The sequence below is a fragment of the Danio rerio genome, chromosome 18 (genome assembly GCF_049306965.1).
Source record: "Danio rerio strain Tuebingen ecotype United States chromosome 18, GRCz12tu, whole genome shotgun sequence".
Lineage (NCBI taxonomy): Eukaryota > Metazoa > Chordata > Actinopteri > Cypriniformes > Danionidae > Danio > Danio rerio.
In genome coordinates this window covers 44035949-44060921 of record NC_133193.1, presented here as the reverse complement: position 1 = coordinate 44060921, position 24973 = coordinate 44035949, and the positions used below count along the sequence as shown (strand labels likewise).

Genomic DNA, 24973 nt, shown 5'->3' with positions numbered 1-24973 from the left:
TAACTAATTTACCAGATTACTAACCCTAAAATGCTCCTGTCCTAAGTTTTTTTGGAGCGTGTCGCAGGTCTGAACGACAGGAAATTATGTATATTTACAAATGCAATGACATTGACCAGGCACAACATGAAATATTTTCAGTTTGTATTGTCTGCATTGAAATACAAGTCAAAGTCAATTTGGAAATCAGTACTTTTACATGGTCTTTTTGTGAACTCTTAATCTGCATTTTTACTTTCAATAACAGCCTCAATAACACAGCTATGTTTGTGTTGTCTTTTGCAGAATAATTGCGTGTCAGGGTTTGCCGTTGATAAGTGGGCAGAACTGTGATCCGTACGCCACAGTAACACTCGTAGGACCCACCAGGTGAGTTTATTAACACTTGAAGTCGTCATATATAAGGTGCCCTTACATCACAAGGCTTACTGTAAAGGAACAGAAGTTTGCGTAAAGCAAAATGTTTTCTAATGAAGGTACTTACTGAAAACAGCCAACAGGCATGATTGTGATTTGCTTCTAAAATCAGTCTGTCATAAGTCAGTTTCAGCCTCTGTCTCTGATCTAGTTTGGAATGAGTACATAACATCCGCTCTGATTCAATAATAACATCCTGCTCTGTCTTTCTGTTTCTCTCACACTCTCTTACAGGTCAGACCAGAAGAAAACTAAAGTGAAGAAGAAAACCAGCGACCCTCAGTTTGACGAGACCTTTCATTTTGAGGTACTCCCTCATCCATTCATTGATCTTTAAATCATTTGAATGATAGATACAGTGTGCATAATCCACAATGTTTCTGAAGGTAACAAGGTCAAGCAGTTACAAAGGGAGATCACAGTTTCATGTAGAGGAGGAGGACATAGAGAAACTGGAGATCAAGTGAGTTCTTCCTATCTCTTGTTTTGTTTTATTCATCAGTTTTATTATATTATTGGGGTCAAATGATTTATCACGATTAATCACATCCAAAATAAAAGTACATATTCACAAAAAATATTTGCCCCCACTATGTATATTTTTGTGTATATAAATATATGCATATTATGCAAACACAAACTATGGCTATGGATGCGATTAATCATTTGAGATAGTTTTAATTTAGATCGATATAATTTTATATTTTTAATTTCTCTCCATTTTTTTAACTGGTGTTTTGTTTTAAGCCTTATATTTTCACTAGCTATGTTTCCAACCAAGAATGCAAATTAGATTTATGCTCAAAACTGGAATATCGCTTAAAACATTCGTGAATAAAGCACCGTTTCCATTCAGCAAGTCAAAAAGAACAAAATCATCACTTTCTGATAATCTGGTGCCAAATATCAAATAGAAAAGTCTAACTTGCTGCAATAGGAGAAGCCACTTTGTGCCTTTTTTCCTGATATAATCAATTACTAGCACCACAGAAGACAAAATGAAATGAAAACCATTTTTTGGGAGAACAACCGCTTGTCACAATCACTAGCAACCTAGCCTGTATCGCTGGAGAACTACAAATATGCCACTTAAATGAACTTTAACTCCTATCATGTACCTCAGACACACCAGTTCCTGATTCCCCCTGATTACACACACAGACCTGGAAGCTAATGATAGACTAATCAGATGGACCATATAAACAGCAGACACACACACACACAGACTTTGCTGAGTCCTGTTCGCTGTTAGCAAAGCGAGGCTTCATGAAATATTGAAACAGTTGAAGTAATTGTTTCAAAGCTTTGTAACATTTCGAAACCCATCTCTACAGCAACACCTAGTGGTCATATTTTATGTATTGCTCTGGAACAGCTTCAGCAAAGAAACGGTAAAGCAAATTGAGGTATTAAACTCCACATTGTTGAGTTAAAGTTTCAAGCGATTTAGTGGTGCAGTTTCACTTCCTGACTGGCATGCAGAGATAATGGGTTTAAATCCTGGGTGATGTAGCTATAGATGTTAGTTTTTAAATGCTCTGTTCTTGTGTTTTGTTTTAACATTGGTCTGGCATACAAATGAACAGTTTGTGAATAAGTATGTCTTGCTTTGGTCATAAAATGTAACATTATTAAAATACATCGTCATAATTTCAGAATATTTTTACAAGTCGGGATTCGAACTCGAACCATTTGCAGAGCATGCACGGTTCACTAGGCTATATGTGTTAGATATTTGTTTTTCGGCCCTGTCAGTCAAACGCAGATACGCCAGGTCTCGATTCACTTCTGAAATGTCTGATGCTTTGAATTGCTGTAGTCACGTGACCTGGGTGTTTTGGATCATGCTTCAAGATATTGACATTGTGTTGAAACTCAGTTTCTGTCAGCCATCTCTAGCGTTTTCCTTGTCTTGCAGTCCCCTGTTTTTTGACCTTTTTTCTGTTTATTGTTTATGCCTGTCATGATCATTTTGACCACGTTCTTTGGATTACCCTCATGCTCCAGTTTGTATCTGTTTGACCATTGCCTGCCTGACTACTCTTGATTATTAAACTGCATGTGGATCTTCATCTCCTGTGTCCTGACCCGTATGTAACACCGCTGAAGACAGTTAAGGGAGAAAATAATAGCAAACCACTTTGAAGACAGACTTTAGCTGAGGAAGTTTAAAAAGACCAAAACAACATTTTAGATGTGTTTCGATGTTGTCGGTCCACTGTTTTGTTCGTTCTTGCCGTCCCATCATTCATTATTGCCGCACGTTCTGGAATTTATTCTGTAAATGTGTTTCTATCAAAGTTTATGCAATTTATTTCATTTTTATGCGACGTTCCAAAGTGTGCAATAATAATAGACGGATGGAAACTTAGCTATTGTTTCTTCTTAGTTTCCTTTTTCTTGTTTATATTTTCTATTTACTTAATCACTGCAATTATTATTTATTGTTAGTTTGCTTGTATAGCGTCCATTTAACTGCAATGATTATTTGTGGATTATTATGGGGTGGCACTTCAGTTTAGGTCACAATTCATGGTATTAACTAAAACTACTAGCTAGGACTGTGCGATTTGGGAAGCCTATCTAATTGCAATAGTTTTTTTTATTAATTATTTTTTTTATTAAATTATTTTTTTTTTAATGTAATTTTTTTATTATTATTATTTTTTTAAATATTGCGGTTTTGCAATTTTGATTTACAAATTAAATCAAGCGTCAAGATTGAATAGTTTCTTCCCGTGTAATGTGGCATAGTTCATGACAACCGATGCCATGTCTCCGATGCCTCACGACACCATTGCAGAAAGCATGTTTAATTTTCTGAAGCATAGCGGACTGGTTTTGAAGATGTAACATAATGCATATATAAATAATACATACAATACAGATATAATACATATGAACAAATATATTTTATATTGCAGCCTCTTGCAATTTAACTAATCGCAACGTTTCAAATTCCGTTTTGAATTCGATTAATCGCACAGCCCTAATACAAGCTTAACATACTACTAATTAGCTGTTTGTTAATAATTCGTAAGGTAGAAGTTTTTGGGTGGGATTAGTGATGCAGAATAAGATTATACTTTAGATCTACTAATGAACAGTTAACAGACAGATAATAAGCCTACCGTTAATAGCATAAATTGTGACCTAAACTAAAGTGTTAGTGATTATGGTAGTGCTATTCTGATTGTCTGACTGTATGTTCTGTCATAAATGTTTTGATGAATGGCTCTGATCTGATTTGACACGTAATGTGCCACTCTGAATTGCCCCATATAGCCCTCTACAGAAGCTGAAAGGTAAGAGTAGGTGAAACCACCAGACGGCACATTAGATCATGACACTAATGTGTGCGTGCGTTTGTGCTTATGCATGGTTTTTGGTTTGTTGTTGGTTCTTATTTTCCACTCAAATGCGATTGATTGATTTGTGTGCATGTTTAATGTGAGAAAAAAGCCTCATCCTGTAGTGGAGAGGAAAAAAAAATGACTAACCCACTTTGATGCAACTGCATCTGTGCCCTGCGTGCTGAATTTCACATTCAGTTTGACCGAAAATGGGAGAAGTTCAAACGAGTGATCTTCCGGGAGGCTGAAAACAGAGCTTCGTTTGTGTGTTTGTGTGTGTGTGTGTGTGTGTGTGTGTGTGTGTGTGTCTTTAAATGAACATTTAGCTGATGCATGCTCTCTTGTGCTCTCCCATTGCAGGGTAGAGCTGTGGAATAATGGTAACTTGGCACAGGACGTGTTCCTCGGAGAGACACGAGTATCTGTGAAAATCCTGAGAAACGACCATGTCCACAGAGCATGGTAAGAGGAAACTACACACCATCAAGAAGTAGTGCTGGCCAATTTGTTGCATATTAGCTAGCAAAAGTTTGAAATTGAAAGGTAAACCCCTACAAGTGCGTATGCAATAAGGTCAGCTGTCAAAAATAAAGTTTGCATATAAGGTCTGTGCTGGTAAAAACAATGGTAATACTTGTTTTACATTTTACGAAATTTCTGAAGGAAAAAATAAATTTTATTTTTTATTCATTTTTTAAAATGTTATTTTGGCACTAACTTTATTAATTCTTTCACAGTTTTTTTTATTATTTGTTATTATACATTTTTATTTTTTACTATGAAAACAACTCGTAAATATAGCTGCAAGCAGCAATTAAGGGGCCAAGCACTTTTGGCCGAAAGGTGGCGCTGCTCCAGAAGTTTTTGAGTACTTTCAGGGCATGGGGTTAAAGATGCATACCATGTTTTTTAATGATGTGTGAATATGTTGGTAAAATATAGCATTTTTGGCCAAAAATCAAAATGGGCGACGCCCAAAATGGCTGACCTGTGAAAATCAGACATCATTCGACTCGACATGCTCTGCCGGATGTAATGAGATCAGTTTTATGAGTTTCGACGAAAGGTTGAGACGTTATAAGCCAAAAAAGCTATTTTTTTGTATCTCCGGACCACTAGGGGGCAGTGGTCGGCATGGTCTGTAGATCATTTGATTAAATTGTGGTGAAAATCAGAGAAATGGCCTAGGACGAGTTTGATCAAATAGGTTTTTCGAAAAATTTGAAATAGCGCGAAAAAATTATAATGGAAAATGACGTCAGAGTGCTTTTGAATCGGACTGAGCCAAGGAATCAGAGGAAAAAAGAATTTTGATTGTAGCCCATTCGGTTCAAAAGTTATGATAAACATACGTGAAAGTTTGGACAAGTGGTGGCGCTAGAGAGTTTGATTTTGAGACTTCATATTTGGTCTGTTTAATGTTAGGACTGTCCTCTATTATTGTGCCAAATTATACAACTTTCCCGCATACGCCTATATGGGCTGCCATTCAAATACGGCGAAAGAAGAATAATAATAATAGGAACGCTAACGAAACCAATAGGTGCCTTCGCACCTACGGTGCTTGGCCCCTATTAATAGGAACACTAACGAAAGCAATAGGTGCCTACGCACCAACGGTGCTTGGCCCCTAATAATATACAAATATACGTGAGAGCAATTTATCTTCATTATTGCACACTTATCCTCATATACAGTAGTGCCATCCATCTCTGAACTGGATTTATTTCTCTGACTGCTTTCTCCCTGTATATATATATATATATATACATATACATATACATACATACATACGGAGAAAGCAGTCGGAGAAAGAAATCCAACAGAGAATCCAGTTCAGAGATGGATGGACCACACGTCAAAATAGGTAGTGAACAAAAAAGGACAGATCAGAGCTTGACACAACAGGACTACACAAACGACCACTGATGACTTATTTGGCAAGAAAAGAAAAAGCAATACTCACGTCTACTCGGTCGTTGTTGAATGAGATGCCGTTTAATCTGTTGAAATATAAACTGATTCATTGATGACGAGTAAATGTGGACAGTGGTCGTCCACTAAGCACAACCTAAAGCAACGGCCGTTTAAATGGCAACATTATGACACCGTTGTGACAAACTTAAGCAAAAACGTAGATCCTTAACCTTTTACAAGGTTGGTACAACGTTGTAGGAAGGTCGTCACGTTGAGGCCATGTTGTGTGTTTTTTGGAAAGATGTTAAAAGCAAGTAAAATAGATTAAAACTATCGTTCCAAAGCTGTCCGAATGTACGCATCAAGCTGCCAACCGGAAGTGCAAAGATTCCAGCATGCTCATATAAGCGAAGCATAAGGGGTAATTTTACATTCTAAGATTAATGAATCTGCTAATGAGTCTCACATATTCACAGGAAATAGCTTACTTCAGCATTACAAAATAAAGTTTAATTTAGTTTGTTGTTGTTTTTGTCAAATTTTAATAAACTTAGTTTAATTAACTACATTAAACTTGTAGTTCAACGATTTTAAAACACAATTTCTTTTTAGTTGAATAGTACTAATGAATAAAATTGCCTTATTTGATTATTAAAAAGACATTATTAATACTGCATGTGTAAGTTTCGAAGTGTGATGTATGATGTTTCGAAGTGTAAAAGCATCAGTATGATGTGGTGTAACAAGCACGAGAAAATGTGTATTAAAAACAGTTTATCTTTTAATTTTCTCACAATATTAATAAATTATAATAATTTCAACTTTCATAACAAGACAAGACATGTGGCATGAGACAAATTGTGATTAACAATTATGACAGTTGTAAAAATTAGGAATCGTTCATTAATTTTTCTTCGGGTTAGTCTCTTATTTATCAGAGGTTGACAGAGCAAAATGAACTAGCAAGCGGATGCCCTTCCAGCTGCAATCCAGTACTGGGAAACACCCATACACTCTCACATTTACATACACATTCATACACTAAGGCCATTTTAGTTCATCCAATTCACCTATAGCGCATGTCTTTGGATTGTAGGCCAAACCAGAGCACTTAGAGGAAACCCACACCAACACTGGGAGAACATGTACACTCCACACAGAAATGCCAATTGGCCCAGCTAGGACTTGAACCAGCAACCTTCTTACTGTGAGGCAAAAGTGCTAAGCACTGAGCCACTGTGCCACCTATAAAGAAACATGTTATCACATTTACTCGATGGTTACTCTTCATGACATTATATGTGTCATAAAATTCAAAGTCAAAACAAAACTATCATGAGTACATTTCTAGATACAGATCAAGGTCTTCTTGATAAAAATCTAGATTTCCTTTATGCTCTAATTTGTCAGTGACCCATTTTTGTAAAAGCGTATAGTTAAATCGCGATGTATTCACGTGATGGAGATTCAGAAATTTGTTTCAGTGGTTCATTTAAGGGTGGCACGGTGGCTCAGTAAGAAGGTTGCTGGTTCGAGTCCCGGCTGGGCCAGCTGTCATTTCTGTGTGGAGTTTGCTTGTTCTCCCTGTGTTGGCGTGGATTTTCTCCAAGTGCTCTGGGTTCCCCCACAGTCCAACGACTTGAGGTATACTGTAGGTGAATTGAGTCAACTAAATTGGCCGTAGTGTGAGCGTGTGTGAATGCAAGAGTGTATGGGTGTTTTCCAGTACTGGGTTGCAGGTGGAAGGGCATCTGCTGCTTAAAAAATATGCTGGATAAGTTGACGGACCATTCCACTGTGGTGATAAACATAAATAAAGGATGAATAAAGGGACTAAGCCGAAAGAAATGAATGAAAACAATTTCAGCTCCATATGTTCCATTTAAAGATAAAGTCTTAATATGGTGAATGTTTTGCCTGTGCCAGCCGACTTGCTTGCCCAACATAAAACCAGAGTTACAATATTACAGAAATCCATAATAAACAATCTAAATCTATGGGAAGCGGCAAATCCAAAGTATAATGGTTTGCACATATTGTGCACTGCAGACTTTTATGTAACTTTTTATGTATGTTTGCTAGCTTTCTAGTATACTTGGATAAGTGTGGTTTATTTATTAACTAATATTGAGAGAAACATGTGCTTATGATCAACATGGCTGGAACCTCATTAGCTTCGTAATCTGCCCTATTTGATGATTACGGAGCATTTTAAATAACCAGAGTTTTTCACTCCTGTTATCTTCGTCTTGAAGCTCCTCTACCCCTACTGCCCACCCTTTTTACAGATAGAGCGACACAGTGGCCCAGTGGCTAGCACTGTTGCCTCACATCAAGAACGCCACTAGTCCAACCTCGGGCCGGTTGGCGTTTCTGTGCAGAGTTTGCATGTTCTCCTTGTGTTCCATAGGTTTCCCCCTGGTTCCCCTGTTTCCTCCCACATACACCATAGTCAATCGAACCAAATTATCACTTAAGACAACCTTAGTTTACACTTCTCACACAGAGACAAGCAGGGGAGTTCTCAGGACCTACCTGAGCTCGAACTCCCGTTTCGCCCTTCTAAAGGGAGGGAGCCCTGAGCCCCGGGCTCGAGGATATTACAAGCTCAGGGCTCTCTCCCGGGACTCTCTCTTTCGCTTATTGATTATCAGATAAGTGTGAATTCTTGAAATGCCATTGTTACCCTTGTAATTAGATTTTTTATTTATTTTGAAAATTAGTACCCAGAATGTGCTTATGCATACTGTCATTACTACTGTGTATATACTCATAGTGAAAAATTAGACAACGTACATTGATGCTGAATAAATGAATAAATGGTCTGATGAGTCTTAATTTCTGCTGCGACATTTGGATGAAAAGGTCCGAATTTGGCATCAACAAAATGAAAGCATGGATCCATCTTGCCTTGAATGAACGGTTTAGGCTGGTGGTGGTGGTGTAATGGTGTGGGGGATATTTTCTTGGCACACTTTGGGCCCATTAGCTCCATCAACTGAGCATCAGGTCAACCCCAGAGCCTACCCTAGTATTGTTGCTGACCATGTCCATCCCTTTATGACCACAGTGTACACATCTTCTGATGGCTACTTCCAGCAGGATAACGCACCATGTCATAAAGCGCAAATCATCTCAGACTGGTTTCTTGAACATGACTATGAGTTCACTGTACACAAATGGCCTCCACAGTCACCAGATCTCAATCAAATAGAGCACCTTTGGAATGTGGTGGAACTGGAGATTTGCATCATGGATGTGCAGCCGACAAATCTGCAGTAACTGCTTGATGCTATCATGTCAATATGGACCAAAATTTCTAAGGAATATTCCCAGTATCTTGGTTGAAACTATGTCGTGAAGGATTAAAGCAGTTCTAAAGGCGAAAGCGGGTACTAGTAAGGTGTACCTCATTAAGTGGCCGGTGAATGTGTAACTCCATACTGAAAAGCCTGTCTTGCTTTATTCTACGATAACAACCATCTGGATGTACTTTATCCCTTTCTTTATAAGTCACCTTGGATAAAGCTAAATGCATAAATGTAAACAAAACGTTGCATTGTTTTGTACAGCATTTATCCTAAATACTCCAACCTTTATTTCAAAAGTAAGATGACATTTTTGCACACACTCATCTCATTTTTGTAGTTTGATTTCAACAAATTCTACTCGACAAAATCCAAACGCAAATTAAATATAACAATTGCAATGGCAAAACAGAGGCAAACGAGGTGCTCATGCACACGCTTAAATGCTGATATTTGTGTCCTTTTCCTTTCTCATCATCTGCTGTCAGAGTGAGGTATACTGTTGAACAGATGAGGAAGGGAGATAACAGCCAATCCCGACCCTCTGCTGCTGTTATCTGGCCAATCAGGCGTGAAAGCACCACCTCTCTGACATCAGAGCTCAAGTGAACACACTTCAGCATTACTTCACTAACTCTAGAGGCCATTACTCAAGGCCAAGCATTGGGACATTCATATATATATATATATATATATATATATATATATATATATATATATATATATATATGTATATGTATATGTATATGTATATGTGTGTATATACATCAACTGCGAGTGTGTCTTATCTCTGCCATTTTTTTTCGGTGACGAAGTGTTAAAGAGACTGGGTGTGTGTAGGTGTGTGTGTTTTGGGCAGATTGCTTCCGTTGCCCGCTTCCCTTGTGTCCTCAGACAGAGGATCACAGCGTCCTGCCGGTAGTGTTGTGTAAACATTGTATGTGCGTGCATTTGAGAGTGTGTGTGTGTGTGTGTGTGTGTGTGTGTGTGTGTGTGTGTGTGTGTGTGTGTGTGTGTGTGTGTGTGTGTGTGTGTGTGGAGACTGAGAGGGAACTTGTTGATACTGATCTGCATGTTTTGAATGAGGGCAGCGAGTCTACTGCGTGGGTGAGCTTTTGCATGAACCTAGCATAAAACACACACTCTCTCTCTCTCTCTCTCTCTCTCTCACACACACACACACACACACACAAACACAAACACAAACACACACACAGAGAGACACTGACACTCTTAAACAGTCTTGCCACACTAATTCCTGTACTTTGTAGTTTGAGCAATGCAAATGACACAAAGGATAAAATTATACATGTTTGACATGCGCACACACACACACACACTAAGGAAAATCGTAGCTAGGAAAATGTGACAAATTAAGCTCCTGACACCAGTTAGTATTGAAAATGTGTGTGTCTGTGTGTGTGTGTGTGTGTGTGTGTCCATCTCTCTTTCTTTCTTTACCACTTGAAGATTCTTAATTCCTTGTAGATTTACTAGATTTAACCTTATTTTAAAATGCATAAGTGCGCTCATTTTTGCGATTTGTTTAAGAACTTCTGATTTAGTTTCCTATGGGAGAAATGACTCGGAATAATAAATGGCAGAAAACAAGGCAAAATAATATAATAAGAAAATATTATTTGCAACATCAAGCAGCAAAACAAGCTGTTTTTAATGTCTAAAAATGAATGGAAGTAAGTGAGACTTGAGCTAAAGGGATTTAATTGGCTGAACCAGCTCGTGCGCAAATTATAAGGTCAATAAATGCCTGATAAAATTTCAAGCAGATAAAATCATAAGTTTTTTTTTTTTCATAAAATGTCAATTTTTGTTCTAGATTTTTAAATGACCACGTTTATTTTAAATATTGAAGAAATGTGGTTTAGAGAATTCGTAGTTTAGAGAATAAAACAAAAATTGCATAACTATAAAATATAAATTCATTTAAATGTAGAATTGTCACATGGTCTCTTAATTTTTTTAAAGCTGTTTACAGAAGTCTCTTCTGTTCTGCTTTTGTTTGATCTGTAGAGTAATAAAATAAGTAATATTGTGAAATATACAGTGCCCAGCAAAATTAAGTTTGCTCCATTTTAAAAATTAATATTTTTATTCATTTTTTCACTGAGTATAGGCAATGTATTTTGGTGCATTTAAACAAAACAGATTTATTAAACAGATGTATTTATAAAATAATATTTTAGTCACCAAATATATTTAGAAATTGAAAGATAACACAATTAATTTCAAGCTAAATATTACCAAAAAAATTACAACCTACAAAATTTCAAGTTTTTCAAATGTTTTGCTTCTCTTGATTTTTCCTCTTTTTAAAATTAGTATTTAATGTTTTTCTAGAACGTATACATTTGGGTGTACTCAATTTGGGCTGTTATCATAGGTTATTTTGTTAGATAAGCTCCAAATTTGGCTTCAGTTCTGATTAATTTAATGTATATGCACAAATATAATACGGTATAGCTTATACCTTATGCTGAGGACTGTAATTTAAATTACAATTTATGATGCAAACGATGCATGAACCACTTTCTGAAGCAATGTTTTCAGTGCAATTGTTAAAATAGTTTGACCTGATCAATGGAAACTTAATATAAGTAATATCTCTTTTTTGTAATATTTCTCAACACAAGTTGCGCAAAAAAGTCATTGCACTAGTCAAAATGTTTCCTTATTTTACATCACCAGCTAAATCATTGTGAATGTAATCTGTATTTACCTATACAGGTCATTTAGACCCAATCCCAATTCTATTTTTGTTCCCCTTCCTCTTGGCCCTTGAAACAGAGTGTAAAGGGGGAGGGCTTCAAACTTGACTCCTAAGAAATGGGACAGCACTTCAGCACCTGCACACGTCATCATATGTCATCGCGATCTCTTGCTTCCCATGAGATCGATGATCATGACTGATGTAGTTTTTCCCGTTGGGCTATTTTTTGATATTCATCTTCAGGAAATCACTGAATGCAGCAATATCATGTCACCATAACGATATAATGTGGCAATAAGATCGTAAGATGTATACAGATGTAATGTGTATTTACTCAGTGGCCATATTCATCTATGTAAACAGACAAAAAACAACCTTAATATTATAGCAGACACTGTAAAAATGTCATTCCTAGCCACTAGACCTTACTGACAGGGGATTCAAGTGTCATCGAGTGACAGAATGGATTTAGGATTGGCCCTAAATGTATAAAATGGTCGAATAGCTTAGCTAAAACTAGTTGCTTTGTGTTTTGTAGGTATTTGCTACAGCCGAAAGGAAACGGTACGAAGTCAAAGCCAGATGATCTGGGCTCTCTCCGTTTGAAGGTAACATACACAGAGGACAACGTCCTGCCCTCTGCCTGCTACACAGCACTCCGCAACCTAATGCTCAAGTCTCCAGATGTCAAGGTACGACAGCACCTTCTTTCTGTTTGGAGGAATAGTTTACCCAAATGTGAAAATTACCTATAATTTACTCGTACTAAACCATCCTCTGTGACTTTTTTCAGTGAGACAAACACAAGCTGTTTCCATCAACCTATTTTTATGTGCATTTTGGATATGTGCATAAAAAATGGTTGATGGAAATGCCAAGATGCGCATACATTTTGAAAATGCGCATAAAACCATATGCACATAATTGAGTAGAATAAACTTTTTAATCAATAAAAAAATGTACATAAACTACGATGGAAACACTTTTACCGAACAAGTTTCCGTATGCGCATTAAAGAAAATGTCATGTGATTTTGTTATAAGAGATCATGTGATGATAAAAATGTGTGCGAATAGACGAACCAGCAGGCGGAGCACATTGTAAAACATATGAAATGTTGTTTTGGACATTCTAAAATGCCTTAACCATCTCAGTATTACTGTTATTATATTATTATTACCTCCAGAATTGTCAAGAGCATCTGTGCTCTGCGTCTCACGCCTTCAAACGCCACAGCGCGTTCATTGCGTGTCGGCATAGTCATCGGCGCAAGTCATTTATTAAATAAAGAAAAGATTCATGCAGCTTCTCCTACTGCAGCAAATTCAGTTTTTACTGTTGATATCTGGCGCCAGTTAATCAGGAAGTGACGATTTTGTTCTCTTTAACTCATCGAATGAAAACGCTTTTTTGAAAAACCCATTTTTGGATGCAAGCATAGTTACAGTCAGAGTAGTTTAAAATGTTATCCTGGCTCTTTCATGCTGTTTAATAATGTTGAGTAGTGTTCATTTTCATTTAAGCTTCCAAAAATCATAGAAATCCATCAAACTAACCCATACCAAAGACTGTAGCATACCTAAATGGGGAAAAGTGTAACGGTCAATATGGCAAATGAAGCCCCGCCTTCTAGTACAGGAGCCAATTAGCCATCGTTATAGACTGACAATTCTCTGGCAGAGGGGTTCAGTTCAATCGTGAGTTTCTGCAGATTTTTGTGTGATTCGAACATTTAAAAAATGAAACTAGAGACAGTTGTTGTTTAATTTTATTGATGATTGCTAATATGAAATTGAATCATAAGCTTGGCAATCAATTCTGCAGAATTCCCCATTTAAACAGAATGCCCCAAGCATACTGCCCGAGAGGCTTTTCAAAGATGGCTGCCAAGTGAAATGACTTGCCTTAAAGGACTTTGCCCATACACCACCAGGGGTTAACGCATGTCTTATAAAGTGGACCGATGAGTTTTGTAACTAAAATATTTCAAGTTATAAATCATGAACTCGATTTACTGGCTTCTTGCGTCCTTAAAATACATATTCTCAATAACTTTTGGCTGATTTAAAGCATAACACATGACGTAAGACGTATTTATAGAGTAAATTTTTCTACACAGTTTGTTTACAACAGAAGATGTTGACAAACAAGAAAACTAGTTAGCTTTGCATTACTGTATATTTTATACAGTATATCACTCTTACTCTTTCGCGATGAATGTGTCTTTTGTCATATATCATGCGTAGAATTTGAGGTGAGCCTAGAAGTTGTCAAGAATGAACATTTTTCAGCTATGGAGTCATTGATTTCAGTTTATAATTGAAAAAAAGATAAATGTTTTCCTGCAAAAACATCTTTAAATCTGTTTTATAAGACATGCGTTAACCCCCTTGCAGTGTATAGGTTTGTTTTACGATGGGTTTATGCACTTTTGGATGCTTCAAAATAAAAGCCACTATCCAACACCATTATATAGCATTAAAGAGCTAAAATGTAAAACTACACCAACAATGTCTTCATCTGAAAGAAGAAAGTCATATACACAAAAGATGGCTTGAGGGTGTCTAAGTTAAGAGGTGATTTAAATTTTTGTTTAAACTATTGCTTTAGGACTGGCAACCGTGTTTAACGTTCAGTTTGTTTGTAACTTCTGTTTATTTCTTTTGTGTGTGTAGCCGATCTCAGCATCAGCAGCTCATGTTCTGGGAGATATTTGCAGGGAGGGTGTCGGATATGATGCGCTGCTCCCTGTGGTCAGACTGCTGCTTCATCACAACCGCCTGCTGCCCTTTCTCACTGCTGTTGCTGCACTGGAGCTGGAGAATACACAGTTCAGTATCACAGTTACATAGTTAAAAAAAAAATCATGATCAACAGTTCTTTAGCTTTTTTGGTTTCTTTTATTTGTTAATATGCACATAGTCCTTATTTTAGTAGTTTATTTTGTTTTGTTAATGTGCATATATCTATTGTTTTTATTTTGTATATTTGTACATATTTTAAAAACACACACACACACACACACACACACACACACACACACACACACACACACACACACATATATATATATATATATATATATGTTTTAAAATATGAACAAATCTACAAAATAGATAATAAATTATTTATTTTGTTAGATAATATAATGTGCATGTTATTTGTTTTCTTTTTTTCCTTTTGCTAATGTGCATAAATGTTTTGGTAATACTTGTTTTCGTTGGTTAAATTTGAATTTCCCTTATGCAACGAAAGTCTCATGCATTCAGATAGAGTACGAAGACCTTAAATAGGTAAATACAGTGGTACCTTGTTATTCACGGGAGTTATGTTCTAAAAATAACCTTCAATAGACGAAATCCACAAAGTAGTACAATTATTATAGATGTGTTAAGGCTGTAAAACCCCTCACTACACACTTTATACACTTTTCTCAGACATGCATTAACATTTTTACACTTTCTCTCTTGTTTAAACACTCTCAAAGTTCAAACCTTCATAGAAAAATCCAGTCCAGTATTATAGAATGAAATCAAAGATCAAAACCATTTGATCTTCATTTATTTATTCCGTAATGGCAGCCACGTAACTTCTACCTTCCTTTAGTATGTGCAGACGTTCAACTTTTTGTGCGAGGGTTAGTATCTTCCTCTGCCTTTTAGGTGCTACCAGAGATGCCTTTGATTGAATACATGAGATTGATTGACTTGTCTATAACCAATCAGGACGCAGAACACAATTCGCTAATTGGGACGCAGAACACAATGCACTGTAAAAAAAATCTGCGAAATTGCCAGGCTGCAAAACGTGAAGCGTGTTATAGCGAGGGACCACTGTATACTAAATATACATATTAAAGAGTTAAATGTATGTGACCGCAGTGCATGGCTTTCCTAAAACTAGCAGGAGGATGGTGGCACCATGGCGCAAGCATCAAGCCATCTAGCCTTCAGCTAGATTGTTTTGCTTTTATTTTGTGACTATGCATATTCTTTTTTTCATAAAATTTTTGTTCTTCTTAATTGTTAATTCTTTTATTAAGTGTTTTCATGGTCTTTGTTGTTTGTGGAATATTAATATATTTTGTTTGCTTTTTAAAATGCATATTTTTTCATTCATCATTTCCTATTGTTTTGTCTTGATTGTAGGCATACACTTTATTCTTTACCCTCTAAATCCTTTCTTTCTCTGTCCAGAGAGGCCAACACCATATTCAGAGGCAACTCTCTGGCCACCCGCTGTATAGATGACATGATGAAGATTGTTGGCCGAAGTTACTTGACTGTCACTCTAAAACCCGTTCTCAATGAAGTGGGACACAAAATTCCTTTTTAATGTTAACTCTGCATGATTACTTTACATTTGTGACTCAGATTTGAACTCTTACTCTCTTTAAAATGGTTTGTTGTTGTCATTTTGATGTTATAGATCTTTGAATCAATTAAAACCTGCGAGATTGATCCAGTCAAACTGAAAGAGGGCGATAATGTGGAGGTCAACAAGGTGAACCATTGTTTTTAATCGCTTGTCCTTTCTTTCTTTCTTTCTTTCTTTCTTTCTTTCTTTCTTTCTTTCTTTCTTTCTTTCTTTCTTTCTTTCTTTCTTTCTTTCTTTCTTTCTTTCTTTCTTTCTTTCTTTAGTCATCTATTTATTTATTAATTTATTTATTTTTACACAATTTGTCCCTCATCATAAGTAGTCAAAGTAATTGTAGACGTTGAGCTACTAAATTGTTAAAATTGCGCCTAATATTAATATTAATAATACAAATATTAAATATTAAATGACTATGTTGATATTATACACTACCTGACAAAAGTTTTGTTGTCGATCCCAGTTGTAGAGAGGAACAAATAATAACTTGACTTCTAGTTGAAAAAAGTGGCTGAAGGTAGATTTTTCAGAAGAATCCTCTGCTGAACTGCATCCCAATCATCACAAATACTGCAGAAGACCTATTGGAACCCGCATGGACCCAAGATTCTCATAGAGTTCAAGTTTGGTGAAGTAAAAATCCTGGTTTTGGGTTACATTCGGTATGAGGGCATCTGCAGACTGGATGGCAGCCTCCACATCAAAGTTCCTGAAAGCAAAAAAGGTCAAGTTGCTAAAGGATTGGCCAGCCCAGTCACCAGAAATGAATATTATTGAGGATGTCTAGCGTAAGATGAAGGAGGAGGCGTTGAAGTTGAATCCAAATAATCTTGATAAACTCTGGGATTCCTGCAAGAACGCTTGTTTGTCATTTCAGATGACTTTATTAATAAGTTATTTGAGTCATTGCAGAGATGTATCGATGCTGTCCTCCATGCTCATGTAGTCATACACAATATTAATTATTTTTCCTCTGCACCATGACTTATATTCTAACATCAGATCTTACTGTACTAATTAAATAATTAAAAATCAAGACATTAGCGTATTTTATTTTGGTAAAATAAGCGTAATCTAGAGGCGTTAGCCACTTCTGATACCAAATGATCAACTAGAAGTCAAGTTATTATTTGTTGTTTCTAAAACCTGGATAGACGACAAGACTTTTGTCTGGTAGCGTAGTTCTTAATTAGCCCTTTAAGCCTATAGAGTTAAAAAAGGTCTAAAAAGTAAGTATTTATCTACATATAGTGTGCATTTCTGTGTGTGTTCAGGAGAATCTGCAAGGTTATGTACAGAAGGTTTTTACATCTATAACACAGTCCAGCTCTAGCTGTCCCCCCCTCATGTGTGACGTCTTCAGGTCACTCCGGCAGCTCGCATCGAAACGCTTTCCAGGTGACACACTTTTACTCTCACTCTCATTCACATGTGCAAGCTTATGTTTAGTCTGGGATTCTTTCAGTGTTTGAATTTTGTCATGACCTCACCACTAGGAGGCGCTAGATACCCAGTTATAACTAATAATCTGTGTTTGTGTGTCTCGCCACAGCTGATCCTCATGTTCAGTACTCGGCGGTCAGCAGTTTCATCTTTCTGAGGTTTTTTGCGGTGGCAGTTCTCTCTCCACACACTTTCCAGCTGAGATCCCATCATCCCGTGAGTGTGTGACAAAAACAGACATGCTAACAACAGTTATAGGCATAGGTTAAAAGGCATAGTTTACCCGTAAATGAGCATTTGCTTAACCTTAAAAGGTGCAAAAGGAGATCTTGGAAAATGCAAACATTAACCTGATAGCACTGTAAGCCTACGTACGTCCCACCCTAAAAATTGCCCCAAAGATTGTCATTGCCATGGTATGAATGGTAGAAAATCGAAACTAGAAAACATTACAACACGTCATGTGACATTAACCAGAGGAAAAAAACTTTATAGTAGAGTTAGTAAGTGCAATACCAAATTCAGAAAAGAAGGTAGTTTTTTGATGTTTGTCTGCCATTCTCTGTCAGAATGCATTTGCGAATGCACCTATGACAATTTAATTGTAATGTTCCGACCGAACATTTTAATTCGACTAATTTTTCTTGGTCCTACACCTTTCAAAATATATTAAGAAACATAAATATATTTGGATCATTTAATTTCTTTATTGGTATTAGGATGTGAAGAGACTTTCAACCATCATAACAAAAGCTGTTTCTGAAGACCTTTTGCACCTTTAAGTAAAATAACTTTTATGAGTTTCTTTTTTCTGTTGAACACAAAGGAAGATGTTTTGAAAAATGTTGGAACATGCTAACCATTGACTTCCATATATTCCATATACAGTGCTCAGCATAGTTGAGTACCCCCATGTAGAAATTAAGTTATAATACAATTAAATTCAAGCTTAATTTTGCAAAAAAAAAAAAAAATAATAATAATAATAATTACAACCTACAAAATTTTAACAAAACAAAATCTTTTTTTTGCATTTTTCCTCTTTTTTTTTTTTTAAATTGTATTTGATATTTTTCTATAACATAAACTTGGATGTACTAGTTTTTGGACTGTTATTGAAGTTATCTTGTTTGATAAGCTCCATATTTGGAATCAGAACTGATGTATACGCTCAAATATAATATTGTAAAGCTTCCCATTAAAAATATTAATTTAATAGATAGACTTTTGTGGGGTGCACGCATATATGCTGAGCACTTTACATATACTATTGACTTACAGATACTATGTAAATCAATAGTAACAGTTTTTTTTTCCACATTTTTTTAAATTCAATTTTTAATGACATTATTTCTTTGATTTTTTTTTATGCTCAAACACATCCACTAACAAACAGTTACACAACAGCGAAAAGAAAAAAAAACTAAAACAAAACAAAAAACAAATACACACACACACACACACACACACACACACACACACACTCACACACACTCACACACACTTACACACAAACATATACATGTACATATATACATAAACTTACACAAAAATTTTTAATGCATGATAATATATATGCATGTATATATTCTAAATAAAAAAAGCATACATAAATATATAAAAAAATGTAGACTACCAGTCAAACGTTTGGGGTAGTAGGATTTTTAAATGTTTTTAAATAAGCTTCTCCTGCCCACCAAAGCTGCATTTATTTAATAAAAAATACAAATACAAATTGTAAAATTGTGAAATGTTATTGTACTAAAATAACTGCTCAGAACTAGTTTATAGTAGTTAAGTTTATAGTTTAATTTAATAATTTAATCCAGTGACTTTAAAGATTAATTTTTAGCTCCATTACTCCAGTCTTCAGAGTCACATGATCCTTCAGAAATAACTCTAATGTTAATTATTACTATTATTATTATTATTATTATTATTAGTAGTAGTAGTAGTAGTAGTAGAAGTAGTAGTAATGAAAGCAATAATGACTGGAGTAATAATTTAATTTGAAAATACATACAATAAGAAAGCAGTTATTTAAAATATTAATAAAATATAAAATTTTTAACATTAAATAAATGAATCTTGATAAACAGAATAAAAAAAAAAAAAAAAAAAAAACCTGACCCTAAACATTTTACCGGTAGTATGTAGTCTCTGTCCTTCAGAATATATTTTTCTCTGCTCAACATAAGAAACTTATAAAGGTTTTGAAGTAGTTTAATAAAGGGTAATTAAAGGGACTAAGCTGACAAGAAAATGAATGACTGAATAAATGAATGAACTAATGAGCTAGAACTTACCTGTCTTCCATTTTCTCTTTCTCAGGACCCTGAAATATCCCGCACCCTGACTCTCATCTCCAAAACCATTCAGTCCCTGGGCAGCTGGGGCAGCCTTTCCAAGAACAAACTGGTATGTCAGCTTTTAGTTATAGGAACCAACTATTAAATCACTTTCCACTTGACATTCAGCCCAACCAGAATACGTTTGCTTCTCTACATTTTTTCAGTTATTGTTGTGACCTTTTTTTGTTTGTTCCTTTGTTTCCAGTCTAGCTTTAAAGAAACATTTATGTGTGATTTCTTCAAGTTATTCCAAGAAGATGAATGTATAGAGAAAGTTAAAAAGGTAAGCATTTCCTACTAATCCTTTTCATTGATGCATGAGAAGAGATCAAGATCATGCATTGAGACAATCTGTTTTGTGGCATTGCAATTCCTTTAATCAGTATAGGTTGAAAGAATACTTGAGATCAGGGGAGCCCGAACTCTAACCTGGAGGGCCGGTGCCCTCCAACCTCAATCAGACACTCCTGGGCTAGCTAATCAAGCTCTTACTAAGCTTTCTAGAAACATCCATGCAGTTGTGTTGAGGAAAGTTGAGGGTAAAATTTTAGGGCTCAAAAATTAGTGGAGGGCAAAGCGAGGCTTCATGAAACACTGAAGTAGTCGAAGCAAATATGTTGAAGCTTCGAAACGTTTTGAAACCCCTCTCTACAGTGACACCTAGTGGTCATTTTTATGTATTGCACTGGAAGCTTCAGCAAAGAAACAGTTAAGCAAATTGAGTTAGTAAACCCCACGTTGTAAAGTTAAAGCTTCAAGTGATTTAGTAGAGCGGTAAGAGTTCTTGACTAGCATGCAGAGATAATGGTTTCGAATCCAGGGTAATGCAGCTAGATGTAGGAAAAATGCAGGTCTCGAACCAGCAACCTTCTAGCTGTGAGTTGATCATGCTACCCACTGCGCCACCATAACGCCCCACTAGGCTACATGAGACTGAAATTATTTCGATCTTGTCAGTCGGAGATTCGCCAGGTCTCGAAACACATCTGAAATGACCGATGCTTTGAATCGCTTTAGTCACAGACCCGGTGTTTCAAAATACTGTAGTCACGTGGCCTGTGTTTCTCGAATCACCTTAGTCATGTGACCTCTGTGTTTCAGATCATGCTTCGGTGCAGTGTTTCGAAACACTTGCGCTTCTGGATCCCGACACTGTGCCGAAACATCAGTTTCACGATAACCATCCTTATTGAAAAGTATTAAATTAACTGAAATATTATCTTAAATCATTTTAAACGGGTCTTAATTTTCCTCTGTCCAAGTACCCATTTGGGCAAAATCCATCCAGTCACCAACAATTCATCTCAATAAAACATTGTTTTTAGTATTTACATTTTTTTTATTACAAAGAGATCCAATTTTCAATAGATGTTCGACATTACAATAGATGTTTCCGCAAATGAAATTCCTTAATCAGGGAAAGAAAACTAAAAACAATTACACAATTCCTCATGATAATAACAGAGCGACATATCAATTTATATGATACATTATACTCGATCATTCATTCATTCATTTTCTTGTCGGCTTAGTCCCTTTATTAATCTGGGGTCGCCAAGGCGGAATGAACCGCCAATTTTTCCAGCAAGTTTTTACGCAGCAGATGCCCTTCCAGCCGCAACTCATCTCTGGGAAACATCCACACATACACACACGCACACACACACACACACTACGGACAATTTAGCCTACCCAATTCACTTGTACCGCATGTCTTTGGACTGTGGGGGAAACCGGAGCACCCGGAGGAAACCCACGCGAACGCAGGGAGAACATGCAAACTCCACACAGAAACGCCAACTGAGCCGAGGATCAAACCAGCGACCTTCTTGCTGTGAGGCGAATGTGCTACCCACTGCGTCGCCCCTTATACTCGATCAGTTTGACCAAAAGCCAAAAAATGTATATTACTAGTTATGTCATTGTCTCCATAATAAATATACCTTCAACTATGTTAATCTTGTCTTTAAAAAAAATAAACATTATGTTGGAAAAAAAAGTATACAACTACATTTTTTCTGTTTTGACACATTAAAATACGTCACTTAGAAATAATTACATTTAATTTAATTCATAACGGTCTTAAAAGTGTCTTGAAAAGTCTTAAATTTGACTTGATTAATCCTGCAGAAACCCTGATTCTGAAATACACTGTGTTATTAAAGTGCAGTTTATAAAAACATTGACTTGAACTGTTTTATTATGATTGTTTCTTTTATTATGACTGAACTCAGCTTTCTCTTTTTTAGCAGAGCATAAGAACACTTGTCCTGATAATATTATTTATAGTTTTGTAAAAAGAAAATAAATAGTTTAGTCTTGATTCTCCGAAAATACCAAGAAAACTCTCATAACTGTGTCAAGTTCACAGAAGTCTCCTTAAATATCAGGTAGTTTGGCATTTTTACAAGGGAAAGGCTCCTTCGTGTGTGTCATAAAAATGTCATGTCTTAGTACGACTCCCCAAAATATTTTATGAATTTTACAAAGCACCGATTTATAAACAAGTTTGTAAATAACAGAAACTGTGAAACACTTTTAAATAGGAATAAAACATGCATGCATGTTTACAAACGCTTTTGAAAACATATTTAACGTGTAAGCAAAACTATTTTGTCATTATTAATTTTGATCACTTCTTAAAAATACAACTACATTTCGTGAATACAAAGTCATCAAATGTAAATTCTCCTATGATCTCTTTGTATTAGTTCTTAGATGAAATCTCCTCTAATGTCAGTAAGGAGTCCAGTGGAGTGGAGGATTCCTTTGTGCTGAAGGAAGGGTAAGAAAAAAGCTTCATTCATTAGTTCAGTTTTTATTATGAGTCGCTCAGTTTCTACCACAATGCTGACAGTTATATGTGTGAATTTAATCAAATTAATTTATTTTTTACCAGAGAGATACATAAGCGGGCCCAGGGCAAAAAGCGAATAGGAAAGAAGAACTTTAAGAAACGCTGGTTACGAGTGACCAATCAAGAGCTGTCCTATCACAAGCAGAAAGGTGAGAGAACGTTCTGCTTTGGATTATTCAGTTCAGCTCTTGAAGGGATTTATCCTTTACTTATTTCAAAACTTCATGAGTTTCTGTTGAACACAAAAGAAGATATTTTGAACAATGTTGGCAACCTGTAACCATTGACTTCTATAGTATTTGTTTTTCCTACTGTGGATTATAGTTTATTTCAGCTTTCTATAAAATATCTTCTTTAGTGATAATAATCAATATGAATTTCTTACAATTATGAAGTAGAATCCCCTTATCCACCACCAGTTTGCAGCACCCAACTAGATTATGCAACGTCAGCCATATTGCTTACCATAAACCCACTGATTGGTGGAGAGGAGACCAATTATGATATGGGGATGGTTGGGGGCCAGTGGGCAAATTTGCCCGGGATGCCGGCGTTAAACCCCTACTCTTTTTCGAAGGATATACTGCGACTTTTAAACCCCTACTCTTTTTCAAAGGATATGCTGCTGTTTAAAGGGGAAATGAAGCACTCAGTCAAGTTTACCTTATTTTGTACATTGCATTCCACTTTAGTGAAAATATATTAAACAAACTCAATTATTGTAACCATTTAGAAGAAAACGGCATGTTTTACTATAGATTTTAGACCTAGGGCGCAGCCATCTTGGAATATCGCTGTGTCTGACGTCACGGGGTTGGTTCAGTTCCCTCCGCTGTACAGATACATTGGAAGTAAAGGAGATTATAAAGCCTAATTTAACCCAATGCGTGAAGTTGTGGATGTGGAGCTGCTGCAAATACAAGCATCAGATGTGTGTCTAATATAGAAGTATATATATTTATTCTATTTTTCTTTTTTCTGTTTAATTACCGATCATTTGATGCGCTTTGCTCCACACTCTATATTATTTGCCTGACTGCCTGTCTGGGTTTCAACCATGATTGTAACGGACTGAACACAGAGACTGGACTGCCTAATTTAACCCAATGCATGAATTGTGGACAAGCATCACAGACCTGGTACAAATACAAGCATTTAATTGTCTTGAGTTGTTTATTTATTTATTTTTGTTAATACTTTTCGCTTGATGCGCTGTGGTCCACTCTCTCACACTGCTCCAGCGCTGCCTGACGAGTGTTTACTGATGAGTGACGCGGGAAGAACAGCCACGGTTACAGTCTATATGTGCATAATACGCGATTATCACAGGTAATTCGTAATAGACACAGTGGAGAAAACTCGCAACTCAGGCACGCTCGTGTCTGGATCCACGAATATCGCTTTAAAAGTCAAGAGGAGAGGAAAAGTTACCACACAAACAGGCCAGCGCAGTGGCTCAAATGTTCAAAGTGTGTGAGAGAGAGGCAGAAATTGATTTTTACAGCATTTCTCTCTAGTAGTGAAATAGCGACTTGTGTGCTGTGCCTTCTTCACTGTCAACGGAAGACTTTCCAGCAACCTCACCAGCTGAACTGTGCATAACTATACACCTTTTAAGTTGTAGAAGCGTTTTATTTACTTGCCCTCGCCTCCTTCGCCATAGCATTCTACTCCGACATTGCACATCGGAGATAAATGACGCCAGTACGTAATAATCGGTTATGATCTATTACTGAACTGATATCGAATTGTCCCCATCTGCATTGTGGTTCACAGAAGAAACAATAATTTTTTACACCCCCATCTTTGTGGGCTCAGGCTGGAGATCACAGCTTCATGAGTGAACAGTGCATGACTTTAAAATAAATATAAGGTTAAGATGAAGGATTACACATTTAAGATGTGAGTAAATTATATTTAGGATAGTAGATGGCAGTAATTCATTGAATTTATTGAATCATTATTGAATCAGTCATCTGCACACCAATAACTGTCTGGTTTAGCTCAACTACCAAATCCGACCTCCAAAGACTACGTCGAATAGTTCGGATTGCTGAGCGAATCATTGGTACAACCCTCGCTACTACCCAAGAATTGTACATATCCAGAGCGAGCAGATGGGCTGCCAAAATCACTCTGGACCGCTCACACCCAGCACACTACCTCTTTGAACTGTTACCTTCTGGTCGACGCTACAGAGCACTGTGCGCCGGAACAGCCTGACA

The 24973-nt window shown here is 36.4% G+C and overlaps 1 protein-coding gene across 3 annotated transcripts in view; it reads left to right on the top strand.

Moving 5' to 3' along the window:
- The window catches only part of rasa2 (RAS p21 protein activator 2), a 97395-nt gene that overhangs the window by 51282 nt on the left and 21140 nt on the right, over positions 1 to 24973 (top strand). The window contains exons 6-20 of one of the 3 annotated variants that reach the window (XM_073930041.1): positions 286 to 369; positions 652 to 724; positions 804 to 880; positions 3703 to 3722; positions 4131 to 4232; positions 12262 to 12415; positions 14399 to 14553; positions 15920 to 16034; positions 16152 to 16226; positions 17372 to 17495; positions 17650 to 17756; positions 19872 to 19958; positions 20097 to 20174; positions 22603 to 22676; positions 22791 to 22897. In XM_073930041.1, the coding sequence (XP_073786142.1) occupies positions 12392 to 12415; positions 14399 to 14553; positions 15920 to 16034; positions 16152 to 16226; positions 17372 to 17495; positions 17650 to 17756; positions 19872 to 19958; positions 20097 to 20174; positions 22603 to 22676; positions 22791 to 22897 (946 nt within the window). In that variant the 5' untranslated portion in view covers positions 286 to 369; positions 652 to 724; positions 804 to 880; ... (1 more) ...; positions 4131 to 4232; positions 12262 to 12391. Of the gene's footprint in view, positions 1 to 285; positions 370 to 651; positions 725 to 803; positions 881 to 3702; positions 3723 to 4130; positions 4233 to 12261; positions 12416 to 14398; positions 14554 to 15919; positions 16035 to 16151; positions 16768 to 16813; positions 17496 to 17649; positions 17757 to 19871; positions 19959 to 20096; positions 20175 to 22602; positions 22677 to 22790; positions 22898 to 24973 lie in introns of all 3 variants that reach the window. The other 2 variants (XR_012394094.1, XM_017352121.4) reach the window with 2 other exon arrangements.